The sequence below is a fragment of the Equus caballus genome, chromosome 20 (assembly GCF_041296265.1).
Source record: "Equus caballus isolate H_3958 breed thoroughbred chromosome 20, TB-T2T, whole genome shotgun sequence".
NCBI lineage: Eukaryota > Metazoa > Chordata > Mammalia > Perissodactyla > Equidae > Equus > Equus caballus.
Genome location: NC_091703.1, coordinates 25,062,855 through 25,089,277, shown reverse-complemented (window position 1 = coordinate 25,089,277; position 26,423 = coordinate 25,062,855). Strand labels below are relative to the sequence as shown.

The following is a 26,423-nucleotide window of genomic DNA, read 5'->3' as shown; positions in this document are numbered from 1 at the left end:
CACTTCATCCCCTGCTTCCCAGAGCTCTGGACTGAGAATCAGGAGGTGAGATTGTCCCCTTGGTGGGATAATTTAGTGCTCCAGAGAGTGTTTTTGGCAACAGACTGCTTGGGTCACAAACTGTGTGACCTTGGGTAAGTTACTCAACTTCTCCGAGCCTTAAATTCCTTATTTTTAAATAGGGATGATAATGCTACCTACTCTACAGGGTTGCTCTAAGGATTAAACATAGGGAAGTCATGTAAAGTGCCTGGCATATAGCCAAAGGACAATTAATGTTTACTATTCTGGTTGTCATCTTCTCCATCTTTCTGGAGGAATTCCAGAAAGCCCCTAAATATCCTCTTTCTCAGTTTCTTCACCTACAAGTTGTGAATAATAGTGCATTTGGAAATATTTCACAAATGCCAGAAACTTTGAGAACTAAGACCATCATATGGGCATTTACCATAGAGGGTAACAGGAAAACTGATGGATAGAGGGGCCATGGGAATGGGAAGCTATGGTGGATAAGAGAGAGGAAAAAACGATGGACGGGAAGGAAACGAAATGGCAAACTCAATCTAAAGGGGTTAAGGCCCCTCAACCAACTCCAGCAACTTTGGATGGTTCCCAAGACACTTAAGCTCTCTGCGGCGGCTCCTAGGTTGGACAGCTTACTCGTAAGGCCAGACCAGGTATGGTTTCCAAGGAGAGGGAGGTTTATAAGCCAGCGTTTGGCATATGGCAGACGCTCTGTAAATATTTGTTAATGATTAATGAAGAGATCACAGCCTACTTCTCCAAGGTGGCAAGGAGAGATGGCAGTGGCACAGGGGAGAAGCTGAAAGAAAAATCCTGGAAGTTTCCAGAACTCAGTTTATGCAGCCCCTACTAGTGGAAGATCCATTTGCTCTCCTAAAAGGCTGCAGGGGCAGACTCTCTCCTCAAAGTGCATCATCCCTTGGGTCAGGAAATGCCAAGAGGCTAAACGAGAAGAGCAGGTTCCTCTGGTCTCCCATGCTCTCCTGGGAAAAAGAACAGACCATACGGTAGTGTTTACAGGGGAGGGAAGCTGGGTTTACAGTCCCAGGAGGTCTTAGTGTCTCTGTGAGGCGTGCCCAAGGAATATTTGATATAACTATAGACATATTCTGTTAAATAAATTTAATGTAACTACTTTAAATTGAAACACTTTGAATTCATTTTGCTCAAAGTTGTCACAGATTAGGGTCACCAGAAAGCCAACTGTGAGGTAGAGGTTGGTGCGTAAGAGGGCAATGGGGAAGTGCTCTTGGGATCAACACTGGCGGGAAGGAAGGCAGGAGTCGGATTAGGCAGAGGGAGAAGTTGAGCTGTGACGCTGCCTCAGTGGTGGCCTCAGCCTCCCCTGTAGAGGGTTCTGAAGAAGTGGTGACATTTCACAGCTTGTCCTGAGTCAAGTGAGAGGCTGGGCTTTTATCATTGATCAGCATTGTTGCATTGATCAGCCATCGAATGAGCCACCAGGGAAGGGGGTGTGACCTTGGGCAAATTGGCTCTCTTCAGCTGAGACAAGTCTTCCAGGGAGCTGACAGCTGTCACTGTCTGCCAGTGGCAGCTGAAGAAATAAATCTGTGATTCCTAAACAGAGATCTGGGTAGTGTAACCCAGCACCCACCACAGTGGGGAGCATAAATTAATAGAAAACGATATTGCAGGAAAAAACCCCCAAAACCTCTCATATCCAATAGTTACCCCCCACCACCACTGCCTATTCCCTTGCATTTAGAGCACTTATTATATATTCATTAATTTATTTGTTTATTCTCTGTCTCCTCTTTTAGACACTTAGATCCATAAGTCAAAGGATGGGAAATTTGCCTTACCAGACCACCACCCAGACCCTTTCCTGATGTATAATAGGCACTCCACAAATAATGAACAAGTTAACCAAATGAGAAACTATAACTGGTAGCAAGAAGCCTGACTCGTACTGCAGATGTTCTCAGGAGTCCGAGAAAAAGAGGAGGGAATATGCTATGAAGCCAAATTCCATGGAAATAACCACCTGTGGAATCAGTGAAATGGACTGGGTTGTGGAGATGCTAAGTCTGATACTATAATTGGGGATTGGCAGTCCCTCCAATCTCCAGGTGTCTTGCATGGTTCTGCATCCAAGCTGGGCCTCAATGGGGCAGGGAGTGAGACAATAAGGCACATTGCGTTCCTCCCTCTTCATCCACAATGCATCTTGTCTTAGTAAAACTGGCCCCAGCCTTGTCTACCATCAAAGGAGAAACGTGCGCATTAGTGGTCACCCAGCCCTGTTCCTTGTAGCCTGAACACTTGGAATTTCAAAAGCAGCATGCTGGCATAAAATTTGCAAGAAACCCACATGGCACACAGGGTTCTCCCTGCTTTGCTTGCGTCGGTCACCGTCACTGTGGCTTCTGGTGCACTAATGTTAATAAGATGGAGGGTGCCAGCATTCTGGGCTGCAGTGACATCTCCTCCTTCACCTCAGAGTCTTGCTTTGTTTGCCTTTCAGGAGTGATTGGAGAGCTAACTTCAGGCCAGTATTCAATTAGATAAAATTGGATTTAGTGAGGTGGAAGTTCTTCCTCTTGCCCTTTCCAGGAAGAATCAATCTAATTAATGTGTTCATGCTCTCAGGACTTTTTTTGTTTAATCTCCTCCTCACTGTTTCAACTGAACTTATTAATGACACAGAATTTTTTTTTAAAGCTATTTGATGGTTGGAGTGGTTTGCAAAGCTTATTCAGGACAAGCCGTTGGCACAGTGATCTTCCCAGCATGGGCATTCTTTTAGCAACAAGCCTGAACTGATCGCTTTTCCTCCTTGGACGGGCTCCACCCAGCCAACCTCAAAGTGCTCTCCAGGCCAGTCCTTTCTGGAATGTAAGATGCCCTCAGACCCAGGGGCACTCAGGGATGCTGGTTTCCAACCCTCTGCTCCTCCCCTCAGGCCTCTGAGCCCCCAGGGCCCATCAATCCAGGCATGCTGTGCCCCTTCCCACCCACTAGCCCAGCAGGAGGACAAAGGGTATGGAGGCAGGTGGGAAGAGGCCAGAGTGCTGGGAAGATGCCCCATAGGCCTATTGAGCATCATCTGAACATTAGGCTCTATAGGACCAGCTGTCCATCATAGCTCAGGTATCTGCTAATGGAAGATCAGTTTGCTCTCACAGGAAGGGACAGGGGCACATCTTCTCCCCAGATTGCACCACTTCTCCAGCCAGGAATCCAAAGGGGCCTCTGTATTAATCGTACCTTTTTATTTTCTGTAATTCTGATGCCTTGACATCTTGGGTCCTTGCTGACACTGGAGGGACTGCCCATCCCAGAGCTAGCCAGTTCCTAGAGACTGTGAACACAATTCACCTGGGAGTATGCCTTTTGTCAATACAAAACAGCCAATAACCATTCTATAGAAAAGAGAGATAGGTGAGTTTTACTTGAGCCAGAGTGGGGATTATAACCCGGGAAAGCCTTTTCCAGAAAGGAAGAAAGCATTCCGGAGAAGCACGGTTTTCAATACAGTCGCACATTTTTAGAACAAAGAACATACTTTAAACGCACTCAGGATACATATTCATCAAAGTTTCAAAGAGCTATACAGTTGCAAATTAACAGGTGAACATGACCCTGATGCTGGGAAAGGGACTAACATAGGTGTTACCAATAGGTGTAGGAGGGGCAGTATGCATTCTTATTTTAAGAGTGCATTCTTTAATGGTTAAAGCGGATGTACAATGTACGTTTGAGAGGCCATAAACCAGGCTTTTTAGTTCAAGCTGAATCAGTTTTGAACCCAAATAGTTACCCCATATACCTCAATATGTGAAAATCCTTCATCCCTTTCATACGCAAACTAACCAATCCAGCACCCAAACACCCCGCCACTTCCTCTCTGGGGCCCTCACACTCAGGGCCATCGTTGCCCTGCCCTAATCACTCCAGGCCCAAAAAACTCTGGCCAGCTACTCTATTCCAAAACCCACTGAAACTATTCAAACTAGCCAATCCTAAGCTTTCTTCCCCCTCCATTCCTGCTCCTTCTCAGAAACCACAACAAAAGCTCTTGCCATGTTTTCCCCTCACTCTCTCTGCCTCCTGACTGAGCCTGGTGCTTCCCTGCGTGGTCCGGCATGGCACGGCGTGTCCCCTCCTCTTGGGATCTGTAAGGACCATCTTTCAGTAGTAGTCCCCTGATCTGTTGACCTCATGATACCTAAATAATAATAAAACCGAACTATTCAGCCATAAAAAAGAATGAAATCCTGCCATTTGCGACAACATAGATGGACCTTGAGGGCGTTATACTAAGTGACATAAATCAGACAGAGAAAGACAAATACAGTATGATCTCATTTATATGGGAATCTAAAAAAACCAAACAAACAAACAAAAACAAACCAAGCTCATAGATACAGAGTATGAATTGGTGGTTGCCAGAGGCAGGGGTTGGGGGTAGGTGAAATGGGTGAAGGGGTCAGAAGGTACAAACTTCCAGTCATAAAATAAATAAATCATGGAGACGTAATGTACAGCATGGTGACTATAGTTAATAATACTGTATTGCATATTTGAAAGTTGCTATGAGAATAAATCTTAAAAGTCCTCGTCACAAGAAAAAAAGTTTATAACTATGTATGGTAATGGATATTAACTAGACTTATTGTGGCAATCATTTTGCAATGTATACAAATATTGAATTGTTATTTTGTACAGCTGAAACTAATATAATGTTATATGTCGATTATATCTCAATTCAAATAAAAAAACAACTACATTTTACAACAGTCTCCTGGACCCTCTCCTGGAAGACAAAGTCCTCTCACTGTTCACCTTGATGGAGGAAAACCATGCCTCTTGTAGCATCTGATCAGAGGCAGCTGGCACACAGAGGCGAGCCCACTCCACACTCCCTCCCAACTAGCCTCCAAGATGAGGACTTACCCTGAAGTTTGAGCTCCTGTTCAAACTTTGGAAACCATTTTCTCCTCACAAATAAATACTGACTTTTAAATTTTATGCACTTTCTGGACCCAATGAAGGAAATTCCCAGGGGAACACATGGTACAGGAAGGTAGAAAACAGCTTGGAAGACAACAGAAAGGAATCCATTCCCATAAGAAGAGCCTTTTTTGGTTTATTTCCAGAAACACACATGAGGGAATACTTCTGTCCTGCCCTGCTGCACCTGGGGTGGCAGCTTTTGGAGCCAGTCCCTAACCTTGCTTGGGCCATCATGCCTCTGGCAGTCTGATGAAGTCTAGGGACCCCATCTCAGAATAAATATTTCATAAAAATAAAATAAAATATGGAGTATTACAAAGGAAACTAATTACATTGAAATGCGTACAGTTATTAAAAATATTAAAAAGCAAATTTTGATTTAGAAGTGAATATGCTTCCTTATTAAACAACACGATCTAGCAGGGTATCTCATAACTGCCATAATTTAGAGTCTGGATCAGTGTGGATGATGTTCTGCAACACCTGCAATGCTTGTAAACTCATAGGAAAATATCTGTGATTCCCATTGTCCGGAGTACTGTTAACACAACTGTGGCTTGTTGCATATATTCATAATTGGAGGAAATGCTAAATTGCAAACGAGGTTAATGAAGATAAAGATGTAATTTTTTTCACAATCCAAGTTCACAGATGCCTTGAATCCTACCCAGTCTGCGGCCTGCAGGTTAAGGACTCTGTTTAGAGCTTCAAAAATCAGTGGCAGTTGGAGGAGCTGGTCTCCTTTGCCAAGTGTGCCTGGGCCATAGCTGGCTTTGACTCAGGAGCGCTCTCCTGGAGCCCAGCAGTTCAGGCCAGCAAATCATGTCAAAGTTTGCAAATGGTCATCTCTGTCCTTACACCTGGAGGGGATAAAGCCAAGTTTTCCTTAGTAATGGCAGGGAATGAGGGCCCCATCAAGGTCCCTGGGATGGGCGAAGAGCAACCTCAGCGACCTTTTGCCCAAATCAGTTTTTGCTCTATAGAAATGGAAGGGCAGGGCAGTTCTGGTCCCATATCTCCAGTAAGAGATGAGTCTTGTGAGTCCTGGAGATCTCTATGGAATCATAAAATTTGATTTTGTCATTACTGGGCATGCCGTGTGGGCACCCTACATTCATGAATCATTGGTATTGGACATATAGAGTCCCTTATGCCTACGGATTATCCTAATGATGCTGGATCAAGACTGGGCTGGAGCAAGAAATGAGGGGGACATCATTACAAAGGTAGGAATTGTAGCCTTGGGAGGAGATACGGTCACCTGGGGGTGTGATCAAAGTGAGAAGATGGTTCACGAGGAGCCAGCCTCAAAATAACTTGATCTCTGAGAGAACAGGCTCCCAGGACTGGCCAGGCCTCAATGTGAATGGAGCCACCACAGGGTCAAATGTCCCTTTGAATTCTTTGATCTCATAAGTGGGAAACAGGCTGCCTTTACTCTCCCCTCCTCTGAGGACCTGAGAGAAGAAAATGAGTGACCTCTTGACCCTTTGGATTGGTCTAGGAATGTCCCTAAGCTGAGTGCCCCCTGCACCAACACCTCCCATTCTGCAGGCCCTGTTCCAGGGCTCCTCCTCCATGGTGCCTGCCATGGGTAAGGACCCCCCTCTATGGAAGACTCCATGGACGGTTCCTCTCTGAATTCTCTGCAGGGATTCAACAGCTGGGAGCAAAGCACAGCTTCCCAGCAGTGGTGTCTGCAGCCAGGCCCCTCTGATCACACGGTAAACGACTCGGTGTGTCTGCCACCCCGACACTGCTTCTGTCTTTGAAATGATTTCTTCCTTCACACCTTCAGAAACTAAGGCTAAATGTATGCTTTTATTGTCAAAAAAGACCTCATGATCACCATATAACAAGGGAGGTACAGAGTTGTGCCCAATTTCGAAGTCCCGGGTTGGGTGTGAATGCATGGAACAGGCCCACAGTGTAAACAGCGCATACAGTGTAACCGACAATCTCATTTTGAGTTGAATCTAATGCAAGTTATAACTAGAAAGTATAAGTGCATTACCCTCATTCTATTCAAATTTGCCACCATTTCATAATTGCATAGATAGTGCTCTTAGAGAAAACACATTTCATCTCCACCAATTTTGAAAAATCTCCAACTGGGGAGGGTCTAATTCATGAGAAATTTTTCAGGAATGGCTTAGAGATTTAAGCTCTGTGTAAACTGTCTTTACAAAGGAAGTTACAAATTCAAGGCGTGGTTACGAAACAAGGTAAAATCCGACCTGAGGATAAGAAATCCTAAGATGCAATTTGTGGGTCCTAAATGCTTTGCTCTACATTTTGAACTGTGGCTGACAGTGACCAACATTCCAAACCCCAGGCAGACTCCCCTGGCCCCAGGCTGAAGCTGACCGTTCACACAGAAGCCAAATTCGCTGCTCTCCCATGTCTGCATGTGAGACAAACGCCATGTAGATCTTAACTCTAATTATGGCGCCGGCAGGTGGAACTTATGGCCCATTGCAGTGAATCGAGCCTGCTCCTGCTCTCAGCTTTGTCACTCACAGTGTGTAAGAGTTGCAGGGGACTCAGATGTTAAAATAATGCAGCTCAGTGAGCAGACAGTTTGCTCAGCCCCAGGACTGTACTGTGAAGGAGGAGAGGAGGTGAGGGCCAGCCGGCCTCAAAGCATGGCATTTATAGTTCTGCAACATCCAGTCAAAGCTTAGGAGAGACAAACAAAAAATCAAAACACAAGAGAGAGAAGACCAAAATACGTTCTTTCTCTTCATCCTTCTGTCTGCCTTTGTCCTCCCTACTTCGCTTCCTTCCTCTGGTTTTCAGCAGTTTGGCCAAGAGGTTGGGTTCTGGGCTACGGATGTTAGGAAGGTAGGTTACTATATGGAGTGTGTAACCTAGGAAGCCAGGACCCCAAACACGTCAGTGACAAAAGTGAGGGTGTGAAACCTCTACCACTTCCTTAGCACCTTCTAAAGAGAGTGGGAATGAGTCAGCTTCACAATCCACAACCCTCTCCCAGGACTCCCCACTGGGCTCCCTGCACAAGCTGTAGAAGGTGTTGGTTAATGTTCTCGCTCTGATGAAAAAAGCAATGAGCGATACAGACAGAGAGAATGAACACCATGTGGTTTTTACTGCAGGGTCACACTTGGGCAGTGCTTTCAATCTAGCAAGTAAGAAATGTTAAAACTCCTTTCAAGGCCATCTCAATTTAGGATTTTTCACACTTGGGATTGAGGACAGGTGTAACTTTGTTGAAAAATCAGCACTGTCCGGAGATTTCCTGTTGTAATTCTTCATTTCTTTCTTCTTTGCGAAAGAAAATGTATCATTCTATTTTCCCAAGTGTGCAAAATTATTTTCTCTGGGAATACTATTTTGCAAACGGAGAGTTAAAATGGACAGTCAACAAAAGCTGGGTCACATGAGGAAATGAGCGAGCACAGGGCAGGGTCAAAGGCATGAGAACATCTTTGTTACTGCAGGCAGATCGCCCATCCTCATAAACCAGGTGCCGGTTATCCTTTTCCTGGATTTTCAGTAACCAATTTTTAATTGCAATTTGACTTCTAACACCTGACACACGCTTGACTGATGGCTAGCCAATGGCACGTGCTAGTAGACCCAGACTGACCAATGTTAAACTAAGGAAAAATAAAATTGGGAGGTCAGCCTGCCCCATGTAGCCATACAACGAATGCATCCCCAAAACAGAAAGAAGTGATTCCAGGATTATTTGGCGCCTGCTTAGTGTACCTGAGATCCAGTGTGAATTATCACCTCATTCTTAGCTTAGGGCTTGCACACGGCACAAACAGGAAAATCATGATCTGTAGTTTAGTGTTCTGTGAAGATTTCCAGCTCCTCTTAGCAGTAGTTTACTCAACTCACAGAGTCTCAGGATTTTCTGGGAGACTCTGGCCCCCACCCCATCAGACCCCTGTCACCTGGCCTGAGTGAGCTCTCTGGGACACGCAGCTCCTGCTCTGCTCTCTTCACTTCCACTGCACTTTACAGGGTCCCTGGAATTGAGGTGGGGTCTGGTTTGTCAAAGTTCTAAAGGACCTCAAGAAGCCAATCAGTCCACTCTCTGCCTTGATGGTATTGTTCAAGAAAAATTATAAATTTACAAATGTTATCAGGGCTGGCCCAGTGGTTAAGTTCATGTGCTCTGCTCTGGCAGCCCAGGCTTTCCTGGTTTGGATCCCGGGTATGGACCCATCCACCACTTGTCAAGCCATGCTGTGGCAGGCATCCCACATATAAAGTGGAGGAAGATGGGCACAGATGTTAGCATACGGCCAATCTTCCTCAGGGGGAAAAAAAAAAAGAGGAGGATTGGTGGCAGATGTTAGCTCAGGGCTACTCTTCCTCAAAAAAAGAATAAATAAATGTTATAAATTGCTATGGACTGTTTGTATCCCCTGCCCCCCACTTCATATATTAAAGCCCTAACTCCCAATGTGATGGTATCTGGAGGTGGGGCCTTTTAGTAGGTGATTAGGTCATGAGGGTGGAGCCCTCACAAATGGGATTAGTACCCTTATAAAAGAGACCCCAGAGACCTCCCTTGTCCCTTCCACCATGTGAGGACATAGCAAAAAGATAGCCTTTTATGAATGAAGGAAGACCTCACCAGACACCAAATCTGCCAAGGGCTTGATCTTGGACTTCCCAGCCTCCAGAACTGTGGGAAGCAAATGTTTGTGGTTTAAGCTACTCAGTCTATGACACTTTCGTTATAGCAGCCAGAACGGACTAAGACACAAATTCTATCTAATACATTTACAAAACAAACACGAAAGCCCATATACTTTTGGAGAAATCCACTAGCCCTCAGCTCAGCAGATACACATCCATGATCTTGAACTTGATTGGTGGTGACAAGATATGAGTGAGTGCATCAGTTCAGGTTCTCCAAGAAGCAGACGTGAAGAGGAGATTAGAATGCAGAAGATTAATTGGGGGAAACGTCTGTGAAGGATAAGCGTAGGGAGAAGGCAGGGAGCACCCTCAGACCATGATGTTGGCTGATCACCTGTGAAAGGAGAGAGGAGAGCAGACTTGGGTAGGAAGAACTTCAGTGCAGTTCTGAGAAAGTCTCGTCAGGCCAACGGAAGGTCCTAGAGCAAAGACTGCCCAGTAGAGAAGCCCTGTGTTGGGCAGGAATGGCCCAGCTCTAGGGGCCCAGCCACTCTCAGTGGTTGCCTGTGAGCAGCTGGAGGAGTGGGGGTCGCATGGCCTCAGTATGACCACAGCAGCAGGTCTCAGTGTACAGCAGCTGGAGGCTGTCAACCGACCATGCTCCCCACAGCATGCTGTCTTGAAGGGATGCCTGGGTGGGCACCTCCTGATCATCACAATGAGGGGAAACTTACGGATTCTTGCTGGCCACTCCACTGGAAACTTGCCTCCAGTCCATAGTGTTTCTCTGTATATGCCCTAGTTCTTTACATTATTGCTTAAAAATATGCAATGGCTCTTACTGTAGACAGTCAAGTTCCACTCCTTAATAAAGCACCAAGGCTATTCACTATGTGGCCTTCTCCCTTCTCTCAAGAACAGCTCCTATCCTGAAATCCAGGGAGAGGTTTCAGGTGTGGTTCTTACCACAAAGAATTCTAACTGAATGTGAACTTGATTGCCCTTAGATGGAGCACTTTCTGTATCTCCCTACCACTCCCTATGGTCTAATATGAGTCATACCAAACATTTGAGGGGTATAATTAGGAATCAGACAAAGTCTCTGTACTTATGCAGGTGTTACTTCAAGGCCTTGCACAAATGTCACCTCCTCTGTGGCTTCCTGAGCATCAGAGACAGAACTAATCCCCCTTTCCACAGCACTGTTTATTACAAATGTGGGCTCGATCACACTGTAGTCTACTTAGTTGGTTTATGTATCTGCCTCCCCACAGCCCGTTTGCTCATTGATGCCCATCTTTGCCATCTTCTACTTTGACAGCCATTAGAGGTGTCTGTTCCCATCAGCATTGATGACAGCAGACCTACATTTGGAGAAAACAATCCTGTATCTGTACACCCTCATAGAATCTCATGCAATGGCAGCAAACCATTCAGTTTATATTCACCAGCATTCAGTCTATGCCAGGCACCCGAATGTGTGTGGGGGTTGGGGTGGGGGGAATAATGAGGAAAACAGTCATGTCACACAAGCCCCACCTTCTATGATTCTTTTTTCCAACAGACAACCACACTGCTTGCGACTCTTCAAATCACACTTCATAGTTCACGCTTGCATCCCTTAAATGACCCCTGATTTGAGGTAATGAGAGCTGGATCAAACTCATAATATGATAACCTTTTGATAAAATTCATCTTCTTCCCAAAGGTAATGGAATTAGCAAATTACATTTATTTTGAATGTAACAGGTTTGATTATCTGGGAACCGTGATTATTTTGGATTCTGGAAACCAAAGAAAGTTCATTACCACAAGCCAATCCTAACTAGAAAAAGTAACTGGAGAAGGTCAAAATTCCGCTTGTAAAATCATTTTATTGGTATAAATATACATATGAATAAAATAGCTTCAGCCTGTAATGTAAGTGAATATTCGTGAAATGTCTTAAAAAGAGTAGTATTTTGATTTTTTACAGGTGTCAAAGCTTTCTCTCTTAAAATCACACGTTAAAAGCTAATATGTAGACAGAAATTAAAGGCCTTCAAAAAAACACGAATATTCATAAAACCTCATTCCAATCAACTATATACATTAATCTGGGCACCTGGTAGAACCAGCCGTGGGCCTCTTTCACTTTGTTCTTCACTGTGCTTGTTGATGGTATTGCAAAGGTCACCGACCAAGTTTAAATTTACAATTCCACATCAGGAAGGAAGAAGTTCCCCATGGGAGAATGTAAAAACCATACCCAAGATCTAATATATATAATTTATACAAATTATTTATTAGTGTGCTCTGTTAATATAATTATAATGTGCAATTGCATACCTCAAGAATAAATCGCTCTATGGAGTCGAGTGCAGACTTGACACAGGTACATGCAGCAGTACCCCAGTCAGCTGGATGGCGTTACTTGTGTGTGTGTCCAGTTAACTTTTTCTCCAAAAACTCATCTTGCAGGGCAAACTGTAGCTGCCTCAGAGAAATTCAAGTAGGGCCCAGGGGATAATTGCTGGCATTTGTGGAAGGCATATGAAGGAATGCTTAGAAATCAAATGGCAAGGGTTGGGAGAAGACCAAACAAATGTGCTTTGATTACCAAGAAATGGATCTGTTTCTGTTTTCCAAAAAAAAGCAAAGGAAAAAGGAAAAGAGAAAAGCACCAAGAGAAGAGCGCCTAGCAAGTAGGAAGAAGTGTTGCCCTTGGTTCCTCTCTGATGGCTAACAAAAGCACCCTGCACAAGAAGACTTCAGCACGGATGACCTTCACACAAAAATAAACTCTTTTTCTGCTTCTTCCCCGGAGTCACTAGATTTGCTGCCTTGACGGCCATCTTTACTGGAGGACCATTGCTTCTGTTCTGGATTCTCCTGGGCCTGCTGGCCCCAGCTTCTCCTTGAAGCTGAAACAGAAAGGGAAGAAGTCATTATCAAATAGGTAATACCCATGGCCTGACCAATGATGGGGTGAGATGCAGGGGCCTTTAAGAATGGGAGGGTTCAGGGTAAACTCTCTCAGAAACAACTTAATTATGTTTAGAGACTCTAGACAGAAATTACAAACCAACAAAAACAGAAACAAATTAATACAAGAAAACATAAAGAACCCAGTCTATGAGAGGGTAAACTTCTCATAGATGTGGCTGAGAATCTGAGGGGGAGGACCCCAGAAGCTGAGGATTGAGAGGAAGTGAAGGGAGATGCTAGGAAGGAGGAGAGCTCTGAAGCTGCTCTGTGCCAGGCGACCTCCTCAGTCATAGCGGCCCCCTTCTGCAGCAGAAAGAACAGGGCAAACACAGCCTTGAGGAGGCACTGCTGGACAGATGTTCCATTCGATGCCTTCTGCAGACCATTCAGGGTTGACCCTCTCTGCTTTTGGGACAGGATATAAGGAAAGGCCCCAGCAGATCTCTGTCAGACCTTTCTGTGTCACAAAAAAAGTCAGTTTCACTCTTTAGGAAATGAATAGTTTAAAAGTCTGTGAAAATGAATTAGTACTGCCCACAGCATATTCAATCCTTTTGGAACCAGCCACTAGGCAGAAGAATTGCCGTTATTGTTGCCTGTTCAGATTACATATAAATATTGAAGGATCCACTGAGACTTTACAAGGCAAGGATGGGAGAACAATTGCTGGAACTAGCCATTGAGATGGGCCATGTCAGGCACTCTCGATTTTATTATTGCTGTTCCTCACAACTACCCTGTAAGGAAGGTTTTGACTCTTGGAATCAGGATTGCAGAATTCCAAGACCAGAAACTAGATCTCTCTCTCTAAAGCCCATGTTCTTTCCAACTAGATCATGGCTTCACTGCTACTATACCTTGGGAAAGGGTTCAGATGTCATTCTCCAGCACGGCTACTAAAGGTTATTAAATATTACTCACAACATCTATTGTACAGACATCACTTCCACTAAAACTACCAAACGCCCACACTTCGTGTGGTTTGAAAAAGACGTGCAGCTTCCTCATCACTCAGAAGTTCAAATGATCCAACCAGGAGCACAGTCCTGGAAAAACAATAGGATTCATTTATGCTTCTAATCATTTTGATTTTAGCATTATGCTAAAAAACTCATCTTGCCAGGAACTAGTTATTCAAATGTTTAATCCACTAACATTTCAGGAAGTGAAAGCTCATGAAGCCTAGTAGTCAAAATGCAAACATAATAAAGTACTTCTCTTGCCATTTGGTTGTCTGGGCCAGATGCTGATCTCTAGACAATAAAAAATTAAATTTTTAGTGAATTACATTAAACGGAAATTACCCAAAATTCTGAAAAGGATAAACCTTTTAAATCTTATCAAAAAAGTATGTTATTTTTTTAAATTTTGACTTTTTACCCAACAGCTGTGAGTAAAGTCTCAGATAGAGGAGAAAAGCAATGAATAAATATTATAATTGATTTTTATTTTTTTAGCTTGAACTGAGTAAAAAAATTAAATGTACTTGTTTGATTGGTCCTTTGAAAGTTGTTAACAAGCCAGGCTTTGGGAAAAAGGTAAATAATTTTCTATAAATAGTTTTCCCTATATCATAAAACCAATTTGATAGTAATACACAAAGAGGCCTTTAAGTTCTCAATTTCTATATGTACTATAAACAGGAGGAAGTCAAGAAGATTTATAATATTTTTATCTTGAAGACACTTTGCAATAATCTAACCTCAAAATAGAGCCTCACTAGTAAAATCTGCTAGAAAATTTTATTCATTCCATTTTAAAACCAAAATAAGTGTTCCTCTACGTCAAGTGACTCAAAATAAATTTCCAACTCGACAGGTTCAAAGGAAGAAACAAATATGGTCACACATTGCTCATTTGCCTTCAGAGCAAACATATTTGCTTAAATTCTTAGATTAAAAAAGCATTTCATCCTTCCTAGTCTTTTAGCTTCCTCAAAATCCCAGGTCTAACTCATGTTATATGATATGACATCAGAGTCCTCTCTAAAAATGAAGAAATTCATGCCATCAAAATGTTTATGTCATGGATAAAAACCGAGATAACCCTGGTCCAGGGTCATTGTAGCAGAGCTAACTGAAATTCAGAGGAATCCAATATAAGAAATCTTCCTGCAAAAAGTACACCGTCCTCCAGTCTCCATCCAAGTGACACTGGCTTTTGAGTCCTCCAGGGCTGGGGGGCGGGGAGGGAGCGAGCTGAAGAAGGGCAGTTGGGAGGATTCAGCAAACACTAACAAGTTAACAGGCTGGTTTCTGGGTTGGTGACATAGACCTGTTACCAGTCATGAATGCAAAAATTTGAATTTGTCCAACACAGTCACTGAGAGGAATAATGATATGTTCTTTCTAGAGACCTGTCAAAGCAGTTCACTAGAGTAGCAACACTATTTAAAAATTCATTCTAAAAATGTTCACTTTCGTTAACTAAACTCTGCCAATTGTGAATGTGAATGTGATGGTGAGACTAGTACCAGGCTGACATTTCCTTAGTATTGTCAGGAGGCACCATTCACGGACAGAAAACTGAGGCATAGCGAGATCAAGCAACTGAAGCCAGACAACTAAAGTGGCTGAGTTTGGAAGCCAAAGCGCTCGGTCTCCAGCCTCCTGCCTTCTTATTAGCCCAGGTCACAAGTCCAAACAACTTTGTAGGGGAAATGTGCTTCGCCAAGCTTGTTTTTCAGCCCTTAGGCAGCATCTATTTGATTGCATATCATTAGGATGCTAATTCCAATTATATTGAAGTAGCTTTGGTCAGGCTCAGATTAATGGATAGTCTAAATAAGATTATGTCTGCTTGAAACTTAAAAACGCCAGAAATTATTTTAAAATATTTATAAAATTCACACTTTTTACTAATTCAGAGGAACATTCTCCTAGGCACTCTGATTTAATACCTGACTTTATACAGGGGAAAAAAAAAATTCAGATTGTTTTCCTACATTCCTTCAGTGCAAGTATTCACACAGTTAAAGTGCTGGAGCGTCTCTATACATCTATTACCACTCCACATACCATAAAAATTATAAAAGATACTTGAGTAAGTGAACAGGTAATTAATTCAACACAAAAACTCCATGTATATTCACATCCCGTCTACAGGGCAATAATTGGTGCAGAGAGGCTCAAACTCGAAATCTGTCATTCTTGCAGATGATTTGACTTCGCATATATATATATATATGCAAATATATATGCTAATTTTAAAGCTTCTGAAGCACGCATATAGACTCAGAATTAGAAATTCATATGAAAATTTGAGCTTTTCTCCATTTTCAGCTCTGCTGACATCCATGTTTCCCAGGAGGAAAACATTATGATGACCTTAAAATAATATTCAGTAGTCGACCCTCATTTTTTATACTTTCCTGCAAGAGCCAAAAAAGCCAACCAACTGTTAAATTTCTTTTGAAGAACTCATATAGGGGTAGTGGAACCCAGATCTGGTGAAAAAAGTGGAAGAGAGCACTGGCTTATACACTATAAGCCACAGCCAAATATGTGTTGGCTATAGCTTGGATTATGGAAGAACCAAGTCATATATAAAAGGAATCTCAGAATAAGATGGCCTGTACAAGCAGGATACATTAGAATGCATACAAAGCCAAAACCAACTATTTTCTTTAAGAAAATAGGACACGCTAGAATGAAAACATCAGAGATTATAGTTAAATATAGAGAGGAAATTATATGAAATTCAAAAGACGTAGTTACAAATATTTCTAGGAAAAGAAAGCAAGCATCTTATCTGTCAAATCAATATTAAAATAGTCACACAATTAAAACATAATAATCATGATAAAAATATGCAGCATGCTTTGAGAACAATAGCCTCTGTTTGTTTCACAGATACAGGATTTAGGAGAATAAGAAAGTTGTTTCAGCATAAACAAAGCTGCTCTTGAAAGACTTAAAGGAAAGTGCATACCACAGTTCACTAGAATTGCTCTGCTAAATGCTATTTGTTAACCAGGAGCTATTCAGAAAGCAGACTGCTATGTAGTTCTCACAGCTGAAGACAGGCAAGTGCTAGGAATCGGCACTAACAAAACAAAATTAAAATATTATATATAAAACCACTTTAATTGAAGCTCCTGTAAAAATTACTTTTTTGGCTCCTGTCAGTATTTCAAGAAATCAAGGCAGAAAAGCAAATACAAGATGGTCCTATTTAATTCCATCAAAATTTGCTGCAGCCCATCACAGTGAGAATTTTAAGCCAAAGGGGTCATGGAAAAATCTGAGACAGATGCAGAATTTCTTGCCTTCCTATGATTTGGCTTATCTCTGTCTTCATCCTCTTTTCATTTTAATTCAAAGCCTTACTGGATGATGAGTGTGGTACTGGGGGGTGGTCTCTTTGTGTGCTGTATATAGTGCTTTTAGTGGCCTCTTGAAGAAAGAACATTGTATCGCATCAACAGTGCTTTGTTAGTAATCAAGTGATACAAGTCAACTGACAGAGTAGTTCAAATGTAAATTTCTAAAATCTAGAAACATCTATGTAACCTTGGATGTTCTTATCAAAAGAGGCAATATAAAGACAGAGATTCTGATTTAATATACTCAAAAAAAAAACCCACCCCCACATCTCTTCAGAAAATGTCTTAGCTGTTCATTTATGTAATTTTTCTATGACTTGAAGATAATAGATTTTCTTGAAAACCACAGAGAAAATCTCTTGTAGAGAAAAGAGTTATTGTAACCATGTATCTATAAACAAGTCTACCACACAGGAAATCCTTTAAAAGTGAAGGACCAAGTCAGTTTTCTCCAGGGCAGGGGCTACTTGGCCTAAAGAGAATGTTCTGTCCCTACGTGACCTATAGACTTCGCTTTATGCTGTGGGTCATGTCCTTAACTCCACCCCATCATCTAGCTAGTGTGGGCTGGACCAGCAGACAAGTTGGAGCATATGGCTCATCCAACCATATTGGCCAAAAAGGCTGACTCCAAATGTTGTTGAGCCGGTAGATGCTTTTTGTTATTGTTTTTGTTTTTAAATCTATGTCAAGAAAAGTCCTCAAAGACAATAGTTCCCACTTGAGGATCATAATTCATTGGGCTCTTAAGCTACTAGGTGGGTCACAGAGGTTTACTATCAATAATAAAGTGGTAAGTTTGAGACTTGTTTATCCTTTTGGAATAAATCCTATAATAAGGTCACTTCCACTGACTTGCCATCTGGGGTGCCCTGTTAAGGGGAGTGAAGGGCCTGGAGCTATAGGTAGAATGCTGGACCATGCGCTTAATCCCTGGGAGCCTAAATACACTCATATGTTAACCCCCGATAAAGTTTTACAGGAAGGAAAGTGCCTCATTCCAAAGGAAGAAGTCTTTTAAGGAAACCTCGCCTATCAGAATATTTTATATTCTTTTTCTTCTATGATACTAAGATTTCCCTTAAAAGATTTTTCAAGTCGTGTTTATAAAAAGTTACTAACAAGGGAGATGAGCACTTCATCACAGAAAAGACATTTCCTCTCTGAATCAGCAATGATTGTTCTAAAATTTCCCATTGGAGATTAAAGCCAATTTCAAATCTGTCCTTTTCGTCTCCTGGGACTGTCCTCACCTAACAGAACATCACAGAATTTACTACCTTGTCAAATGGAAGACAGAAGTCATAGAGTAACTGCTGTAAAATAGAATAAATTGTTCCTAGAGGTCAGAAAGTTAATTGGTACTTTTCTTTCTTACTAACGGGTCATAAATGTCCACGAAAGATCATGTGCATGACACAGGTCTGCATTTAGTCTCTGGCTCTTTATCGATCCTTTTCTTAAGGACTGTAAGGTGAGGTGTTAGGCCAATATTCTCTAAAGGTATAAATTGTGTTACTCTAAGAATTTCTGATCCGATCCCAGTTTAAATCAAATAAAAAAGTAAAGAGGGAAAGCAAGAGAATAGGAGACATGACCCCAAAGATAAAAATAAACCTACATGATGGTAAAAATTTGAAAGGACAAGTCACCATACTCCAGAGTAACTTGGTCCTCCTCTTAAGAATTTCTAATTTTAGATTTTTAAGTCAATGCTTTTTGCCCAAAGTGAAAGGACCATCCTGTTGCTATTTAGAAAAGAATCAGTCGTATGAATCACCCCAGTCCCGGGATAGAAGTTACTCAATTAAAGTTTGTTTGTGTTAGTGCCAGTTCATAAGCTTTGGGTCAGTGAGGGATGATAATTGAAGGCTCTAACCATTTGTTGGCTGTGACTTCCTGTGCCCAATTGCATTCACTTCCTCTTCTGCAATGGTGGAGTACAGTTTTGAAGATCTTTTCCCTCTACTGGAAGGCTTGCCACTGTCATGATCTGAATGTCTTTTGTAATAATCTCCTCTTTGCACTACTGAGGAAAAGGGATTCATTTTACCCTTTATATTAGCAGATACATCAATGTGTCGACATTAATATTAAAAAATATGAATATTAAAAATCAAATATCAGCTTACCCACCCCGCTTAGGATTCAAGGAACCTACAGTGTTGGTCCTGAACAGATACATCGTTATCTACAGAATTCAACAGCCAACATTATGGAAATGTCGTGCAAAATGAGGTGAGCTCTGAGTCTGCCCCAAAAAGTTAGTAACAAAAAGGCCCCAGTGTTACCATTTTGATTCCGGGATGGATTAACGAAAATCACATTCACTATGGAATAATCCAGAAGAATCAAAGCAATTTACCTGTTTCAGAAATTAGTTGGGCACGCTAGTCCAAAGGGAGGCACGGAACAAGGAAATGAAGTAACCAGCATGAATAATGTACAAGAAAATAGGAAAACAGGAGCACGTCAGGAACATTTTTTGAAGAGCAAGAAAGGGCTCACCAGTGGCTCTCATTCCTGGGCCAGTTAAGTGGACAAGCTGATAGATAAACTGAAGTAAAAAATCTTACCCCCTCAGACATTTACAAATTATTTCAGACCTCATGTATATTTCTAGTCCAATTTCAATACCAAGTGATACCATCAGAATGATCTCTGTGATTAACTTATTCTGGATCCCAGGTGGGAAAATAATGGTCTCCATAATTCCATACTTTCTACCTTCCACCTGGAAAGATGGAGACATGAACCATTCCTAATATTTGCTATGGGGGGAGTGAGAAATGGGATCTAACATCTACCCCCTGAAGTTCTAAAATGTCTGAGGAGTAACTCATTCATTTCTAACTTCCCGGGGAAAGAACAAGTGACATTTTCAAAGTGGTTAAGGGCATGCTAGAGACATCCAGTATTTCACCCACTTTGTTAACTACAAAGGTTCCGTGGGCCACACTCTTACTCATGAGGCTGGTGGGTTACTCCAGGCCTTGTTTTAATCATATAGGCATCTAGAAAACATCATTCTTCAAAAATGTTAATTATTCTTTATTTAACCTTCTGACCTTTTCTTTTTAATCTTTCTACATTTCAATTGCTTTTAACAAGATGAGCATTCCTATGTACCATTACCACCCCATTCCCCATCCCCATTTCTCTCCAACAGGATTCTTTCAGGCATTTTCAACCCTTCCTTATAAGTAAAGACACAAAATCAGCAGTTGCAGAGAGGAAGGGAAATGAGGGTAGGAATCAGGGAGGGGCTGTGTGGTTCGAGCAGGGCTGCCAGGGACACTTGCTGACTCAAGCCACTGATCCAGCACAACCAAAGGTTCTTCTTTCTACACCAAGACGTCCAAAGGCTGGGGCTATAATATCAAACTCTGTATTTATTTATTTATATATTTTTTTGAGGAAGATTAGCCCTGAGCTAACTACTGCCAATCCTCCTCTTTTTTGCTGAGGAAGACTGGCCCTGAGCTAACATCTGTGTCCATCTTCCTTTACTTTATATATGGGACACCTACCACAGCATGGCTTTTGCCAAGCGGTGCCATGTCCGCACCTGGGATCCGAACTGGCGAACCCCGGGCCGCTGAGAAGCGGAATGTGCGAACTTAACTGTTGCGCCACCGGGCTGGCCCCTCAAACTCTGTAGTTATTCACCACAGGTGAAATGACAATAGGAGTCAACCACCTTTCATGGCTTTAGTTTCTCTGTTTGAGAGAGTAGTTTACCAGCTTTGGTCAAAACCCCACCTTCTTTTATTTATAGCAAACAGGTGAGTGAAGCTTGTACCCACCAACTAAATCTGCAGAATAGAGATGAGAAAGCAGATAGAGTTATTTTTTTTTATTAAGCTCCCAAATCAAAAAGACAGTACTCAGAAACACTTTGTATTAACTTCAACCCAAGACTACCACCAATAAAAGAAAATAGGCCAGTGTAGGAAGATGTCAGAGCCAGAGAGGTCAAAGAACTCTAAAGCATCAAACAAATCTAAAACAAAACAATGAGAGCCATCTGGACATGGGTGATGAATTGCATGGCTCTAGAATTTCTTTAGAGGTCGGGCTTAGAGACAGTAATTACATTACACTTTATAAAGGACAGAACCCAAAAGTTAATTGTGCATTTAACAGAATGAGGGAGGTGGGTGAAAGAAATGGGGTGCTGAAGCCACCCCAAACACACCTCACCTCCACTGATAACAACTCTTGATCTGATCTAGGAGACGGCACACAAGTCCCAGGATTGTCTTGCTCAGCTCCCACCCCAGCAAATTAGGAGCAGCAAACTGGTGGGACACCGAGGGTGTCCCAGATGGTGCCACATTTCTGAGAATGAGGAACGTCTGACCTCAGGACTGAGCAAGCACAATGAGTCACAAGGTCCCTCAGGCCTTGTGGGCTGCTCCTGAACCATAGCAACGGTAATTTACAACCAGGGGAAGCTTTTCTTGGAAATAATGGAACCTAGAAACCTACAGGTAGCACCAAATGAGTCACAAAATAATGTTTAAAGCACTCCTAACATGCTGAGAGCCATTTCCGGAGCATCCAGCGATTACTATTACAGAGAACTTAGCCCTTTAGACTGGTGTCTCAGTTACATTTTTCATTCTTGGTATATGCTCCTTCATTAAGATCTAATGGCATCGATAATGTTGAATTAAGTTTCTGAACTAAGCAACTGCTCTGGTTCTGAAATTTAACCCAACAGATGCTGACTCGAACAAACTCTGAGATCTTAGTTAAGTCCAGGATTATTTCCTTTTTCTTGAAATGTCTCTCTGTGGGGAGAGCTAACCCAGAGAAAAAACTTCTTACCTTCCTGAGAAAACGTCCTGGGACTGGGCTGGGGGCTACTCTGGCCATCTCTCTCCTTGTCCGAAGGGACTTTTTTCAGGACAGGCGGAAGAAGAGCAACTTTAGGGGATGTGGTGCCAGATGGAGAGTCTGGGACGTCCTCTGTGGAGACACAAACACAGGAATCAGACTGCCCCACAAACTGGACTTCTAAAACAGAAGCTGGATCAATCTTTAAATACAGAGGACTAATAATTTTTAACAAGCACATAGGATTTTTCTGCCCAAAACTAGTTTTACGTTTCTGGTCAGTGAAGTAATATCCACAAACAATAGAGAGAAAAACAATGAAAACTTGTGAAAGGTTATAATCTGCAGATGTGAATCCACCTTGCAGACACAGAATTTAAATAAGCCGATATTTGAAAATTAGACTATAAGTGAACTAAATGTTCCTTCTGCCTCAAACAAAAAGGCTGTTTGATTTTCTTAAAATAGATAATATTTATAATCCACTGCCTTTACCTGTTGTCAAACCCAGTAAAGTGGTCACTATACGTATACATACATACAATGTGCGTGCAGGAATGTCAGTGCACGTACTGACATACACATAGTGACATCAGTAAGATTAACTTAGGATCACGGACTTTTAGAACTAGGAAGAACTCTGGCGACCCCTGTCCAAATGAAGAGATTAAATGACTAGGTAAACTAAAAGGATGGCAAAATAGCTAGGACTAGAACTCCAGTCTCTTAATTCTAAAGGCTGTGACGTTTCACTCTAATTGGAAAGGTTAACTGAATTGTGTTCCTTTCTCTGCTCTATTACCAGCAAGGTGATTCTCCACTTGGCACGTGTGTGCGTGTGTGTCTGTGCGCGTGCGTGTGTGTGCGGGCGTGTGCGTGTGTGTCTGTGCGCACGCGCATAGGAGACAACCTTCACCCAGGTTCTCTTCAGCCTGTACTTCCAATCCAAGTCTTCTACACGCTTCACTAGATGAGCAGGAATGCGACAAGACACTGTGAAAATAACACTCCCTACTTTGACAATCTCCCAGAACCGCGGAGAGGAAATGAGACAGTGTATTTGAAGATGCCTGCCGAATTCTCAAGCTCTAGAAAAGCATTAATTTGTTAACATAATTCTCAATATACTAAGTATAGTCATGCATCGTTTAACGACAGGGATACATTCTGAGAAATGCGTCGTCAGGCGATTTCGTCGTTGTGCGAACATCATAGAGTGTACTTACACACACCTAGCTGGTATAGCCTTTACACACCTAGGCTATCTGGTACTAAACTTATGGGACCAACTGTCATATATGCGTTCTGTCGTTGACTGAAACGTCATTATGCAGCACACGACCGTACTAAAAAATAATGGAATATATTTACCAAATAAACTAAAATAAAAACTTCTAGCAACAGAATATTGGGAATCCAGTTAGTTTTATATTCAGCATTAGCAACTTGAGAGCCAAAATACTCTACAAACTAGATTAGATTCATTTAAAAGAGCTGTTTCCTTACTTCAGATTATAAACACACCTAGCCATTGAGTAGTTGTAACAGAAACTGTATGGCCTGCAAAATCTTAAATATTTACTGTCTGACCTTCACTGACCTCTGATCTAAAGCCAAGTAGTTTCCCTAGCTTTTTATATTGCTTATTCTTTGATAATTCCTCATGCCCATCCTGTCAACCAATACAGACCCCAAAGGCCAGTTCATTAAGACTATGAGAATAGGTTCCAACCCATTCAAACTACTTGCTTTTACTTGAATTTCTCTGCTTCCTCTTTCTTATCTTCCTAAGATGTCCTTTCCCTGTGTCATGCCAGCCTGCTTTTGAGCAGTCATCTTTTTTTTTTAATTTTTAAAACTATTTTTTTGGCCTTGATTCTCCCCACTCTTTCCACTGTGAAGCTACTTTGTGTGCACCAAGAGATTTTTTGTGTTCTCCATCATAAAGAACTTTGGTGGGTAAAAAGGTTTGAGTAGAATTAGGAAGTCCTAAGTGATTTGCTTGAGGTGACCCCAGTGTGTCCCTTTCTTTGTGGCTTCTCTTTGGAGACTGCACTAGGTTTCTTGAGGGATCAATGGGCTGTGAAGACTAGACGGTATTAACCAGGCTGCCTGCTTGTTGAATGAAAGAAATGTTGGAGAGAAAATGAGAAAGATCCACAAGTGGAATAAGTTTAGGCACATGGGATGCTGCCATTTTTTTTCATTGCACCCAAATCATCTGCATACTGATGAATGACCATGATGAGCTGTGTATCTTACTTTTTTTTTTTTTGAGGAAGATTAGCCCTGAGCTAACTACTGCCAATCCTCCTCATTTTACTGAGGAAGACTGGCCCTGAGCTAACATCCGTGCCCATCTTCCTCTACTTATACGTGGGACGCCTACCACAGCATGGCTTTTGACAAGCAGTGCCATGTCCGCACCCGGGATCTGAACCAGCAAACCCCGGGCCGCCAAGAAGCAGAATGTGTGAACTTAACTGCTGCACCACCTGGCCGGCCCCTGTATCTTACTTTCTAATACGCATGTCCACAGGGGATGAGGCCCACTAGAAGAGTGGTCACCACCACAGGTGCTGGAGTCCTAGAATCTGGCTGCTACTCACTAGCTGTGTGACTGAGCAAACCTGGTGCCTCTGTGCCTCCCCTTCTGCATCTGTTAGATGGAGCTGTGGTGAGGACATTAGGATTCATCAACTGAAAGCACTCAGAACACTGCCTGGCACAGAGTTAAGCGTTCAATCAAGATTAGCACCATGATGATGATGAGCATAAGCCGCCTATCTATCTCTATCCTTGTTTGCCTAATTCTTGTGGGGGATTAAAGTGAAGAGGTGATAAGAGGTTCATTGCATTATCCATTCTACTTTTGTATGTTTGAAAATTCTTAGAACATTGGAAAAAAGAAAGACCTGCTAGGGAAAAGAGGCAGTTACAGAAGAGAATATGGCAGAGCCTAATCCATTTCCAATATATTAAAATTTCTTCTAACGTTAGATTTTCTAAACCTAGAGTCAGCGAACTTTTCCTGAAAAGGGCCAAGTAGTAAATATTTTAGGCTTTGCGGGCCAAATGGCCTCCTTCACAACTACTCAACTCTGCCATTTTAATGCAAAAGCAGCCAGAGGCAATATGTACATAAACGGTGTGGTTGTGTGCCAGCATCACTTTTTTTTTTTTTTTTTTTTTTTTTACAAAAACAGGCCCACAGTTTGCCAAGCCTTGTTCTAAACCCTAAATATTTCACAGAATATAGGAGAAAAACAAAGCTTATGCTTTCCCTCTTTGTGGCCCTCATCCTTAAACTGCAGCCTTCTGAAGCGTCTGTACCCGCTGGAGACAGATTTCAGAAAGTAAATCAGGCACCACAAATGGGTCAACACAACACAACACTGCTTTTCTGGTCTCGCCCTCCGACCTGTAGCCCTGAACGCAGGGACGGTCTGAGTCAGCGGGCCTTGGTGTTCGATAAAGGAACCCTTAGCCTTTGTCACTTTCAGTCTCTGGCAAGCTTCTCATGACTCCCATCCAGCAGACCCTCCTGTGCCCAAATCCACGGGCAGCCCTTGAAATCATCTGTGGGGTCCCGATCCAGCTACCCTGAGAAGCCAGCTGGTCACAGGGCCAATGCCTGACCAGCAAAACCCTTACCAGGCCGTGAGGCGGTTCTTGGTTTCTGCGGAATGGTGGGCCGTGCCGCCAGGGTGGGTTTTGGGGACTGCAGGGGGGGCTTCGGACTGGTGGGTGTGCTGGAAGAGCTCCGAGACCTGGAGCCCGCTTCCACTTTGGGTTCTGCTTTGGCATTCTTTTCTGGGGTTCCCAAACCGAAGCGGTTCTCTGGAAGACCTGGGTGCAGTTTAGGTACTAAAATGAAAATGGGTACAAAAAGCACACTTTACAAATCAAAGCTGAAGGAAACCAATAATTTGAAGCTAGGAGAAGTCTGGTACAAACTGCTATAATCCTTGTCATTCCTCATCATAAATATTTTAGAAAGAAACACGCCATTCCAGCATGTTTTCAGAATCAAAACATACTGGCGTTAAGACTACAATTCTTGTAGAAAATCAGTAAACTTGATAGTGCTCTTCTGATCGCCCCTGACTATCTCATAGATGACGAGCCTTACATTCAATAGGGTACAGGTCCATTCTATTGTCCACAGAGAACAGGAGTTCTTCATGCATTTGAAGCAGTCAGATCTTTCTCGGCTCTGGCACAAGGTACAGGGATAACCAACTATAGGCCCCTCAGTTCTGGACAACAATCAGGGAGGGGTCAGGTGCGAGTCCTGAGTGAGGAGGGATATACTGATGGCCATAACCTCATGTCTAGTGAGAACAGCTCCAGGAATGTCACCTCAGGCCCCACCTCCATCCCTTTTGCTGCCTTAATTTAACCGGACAAGTGGCAAAAATAAGCCAGTTAAATACAATTTATATTCCAACTCTTACTGCATGAAGATATTAAAGCTAAGCATAAGAACTTCAAGCAGCAAAATGAAGTTTCTAACATTTAATTTTCAAGTTACTCTCCACTTTCCGTCTAAGGTATCTGATTCTTTTACTACACCTGAAAATCTGAGGGACAAAGGATACTGGATATTTACGGATATTCAAGCTGAAAGGGAAGAGCATTACCTCATATCAAACAAAAGAGGCACCTT

The 26,423-nt window shown here is 42.4% G+C and overlaps 1 protein-coding gene across 25 annotated transcripts in view; it reads right to left on the bottom strand.

The window, feature by feature from the left end:
• Positions 1-11,475: 11,475 nt before the first annotated feature.
• CARMIL1 (capping protein regulator and myosin 1 linker 1) overlaps positions 11,476-26,423 on the bottom strand; it is a 312,491-nt gene continuing 297,543 nt past the window's right edge. For 6 of the 25 annotated variants that reach the window (XM_005603607.4, XM_070244970.1, XM_070244969.1 and 3 more), the window contains 4 exons: positions 25,409-25,621; positions 21,746-21,886; positions 18,792-18,941; positions 11,476-12,524 (listed from right to left, as the gene is read on the bottom strand). In XM_005603607.4, coding sequence (XP_005603664.1) covers positions 12,388-12,524; positions 18,792-18,941; positions 21,746-21,886; positions 25,409-25,621 — 641 coding nt within the window. In that variant the 3' untranslated portion in view covers positions 11,476-12,387. Of the gene's footprint in view, positions 12,525-18,791; positions 18,942-19,277; positions 19,303-21,745; positions 21,887-25,408; positions 25,622-26,423 lie in introns of those variants that run through there. The other 19 variants (XM_003363747.5, XM_070244979.1, XM_070244976.1 and 16 more) reach the window with 8 other exon arrangements.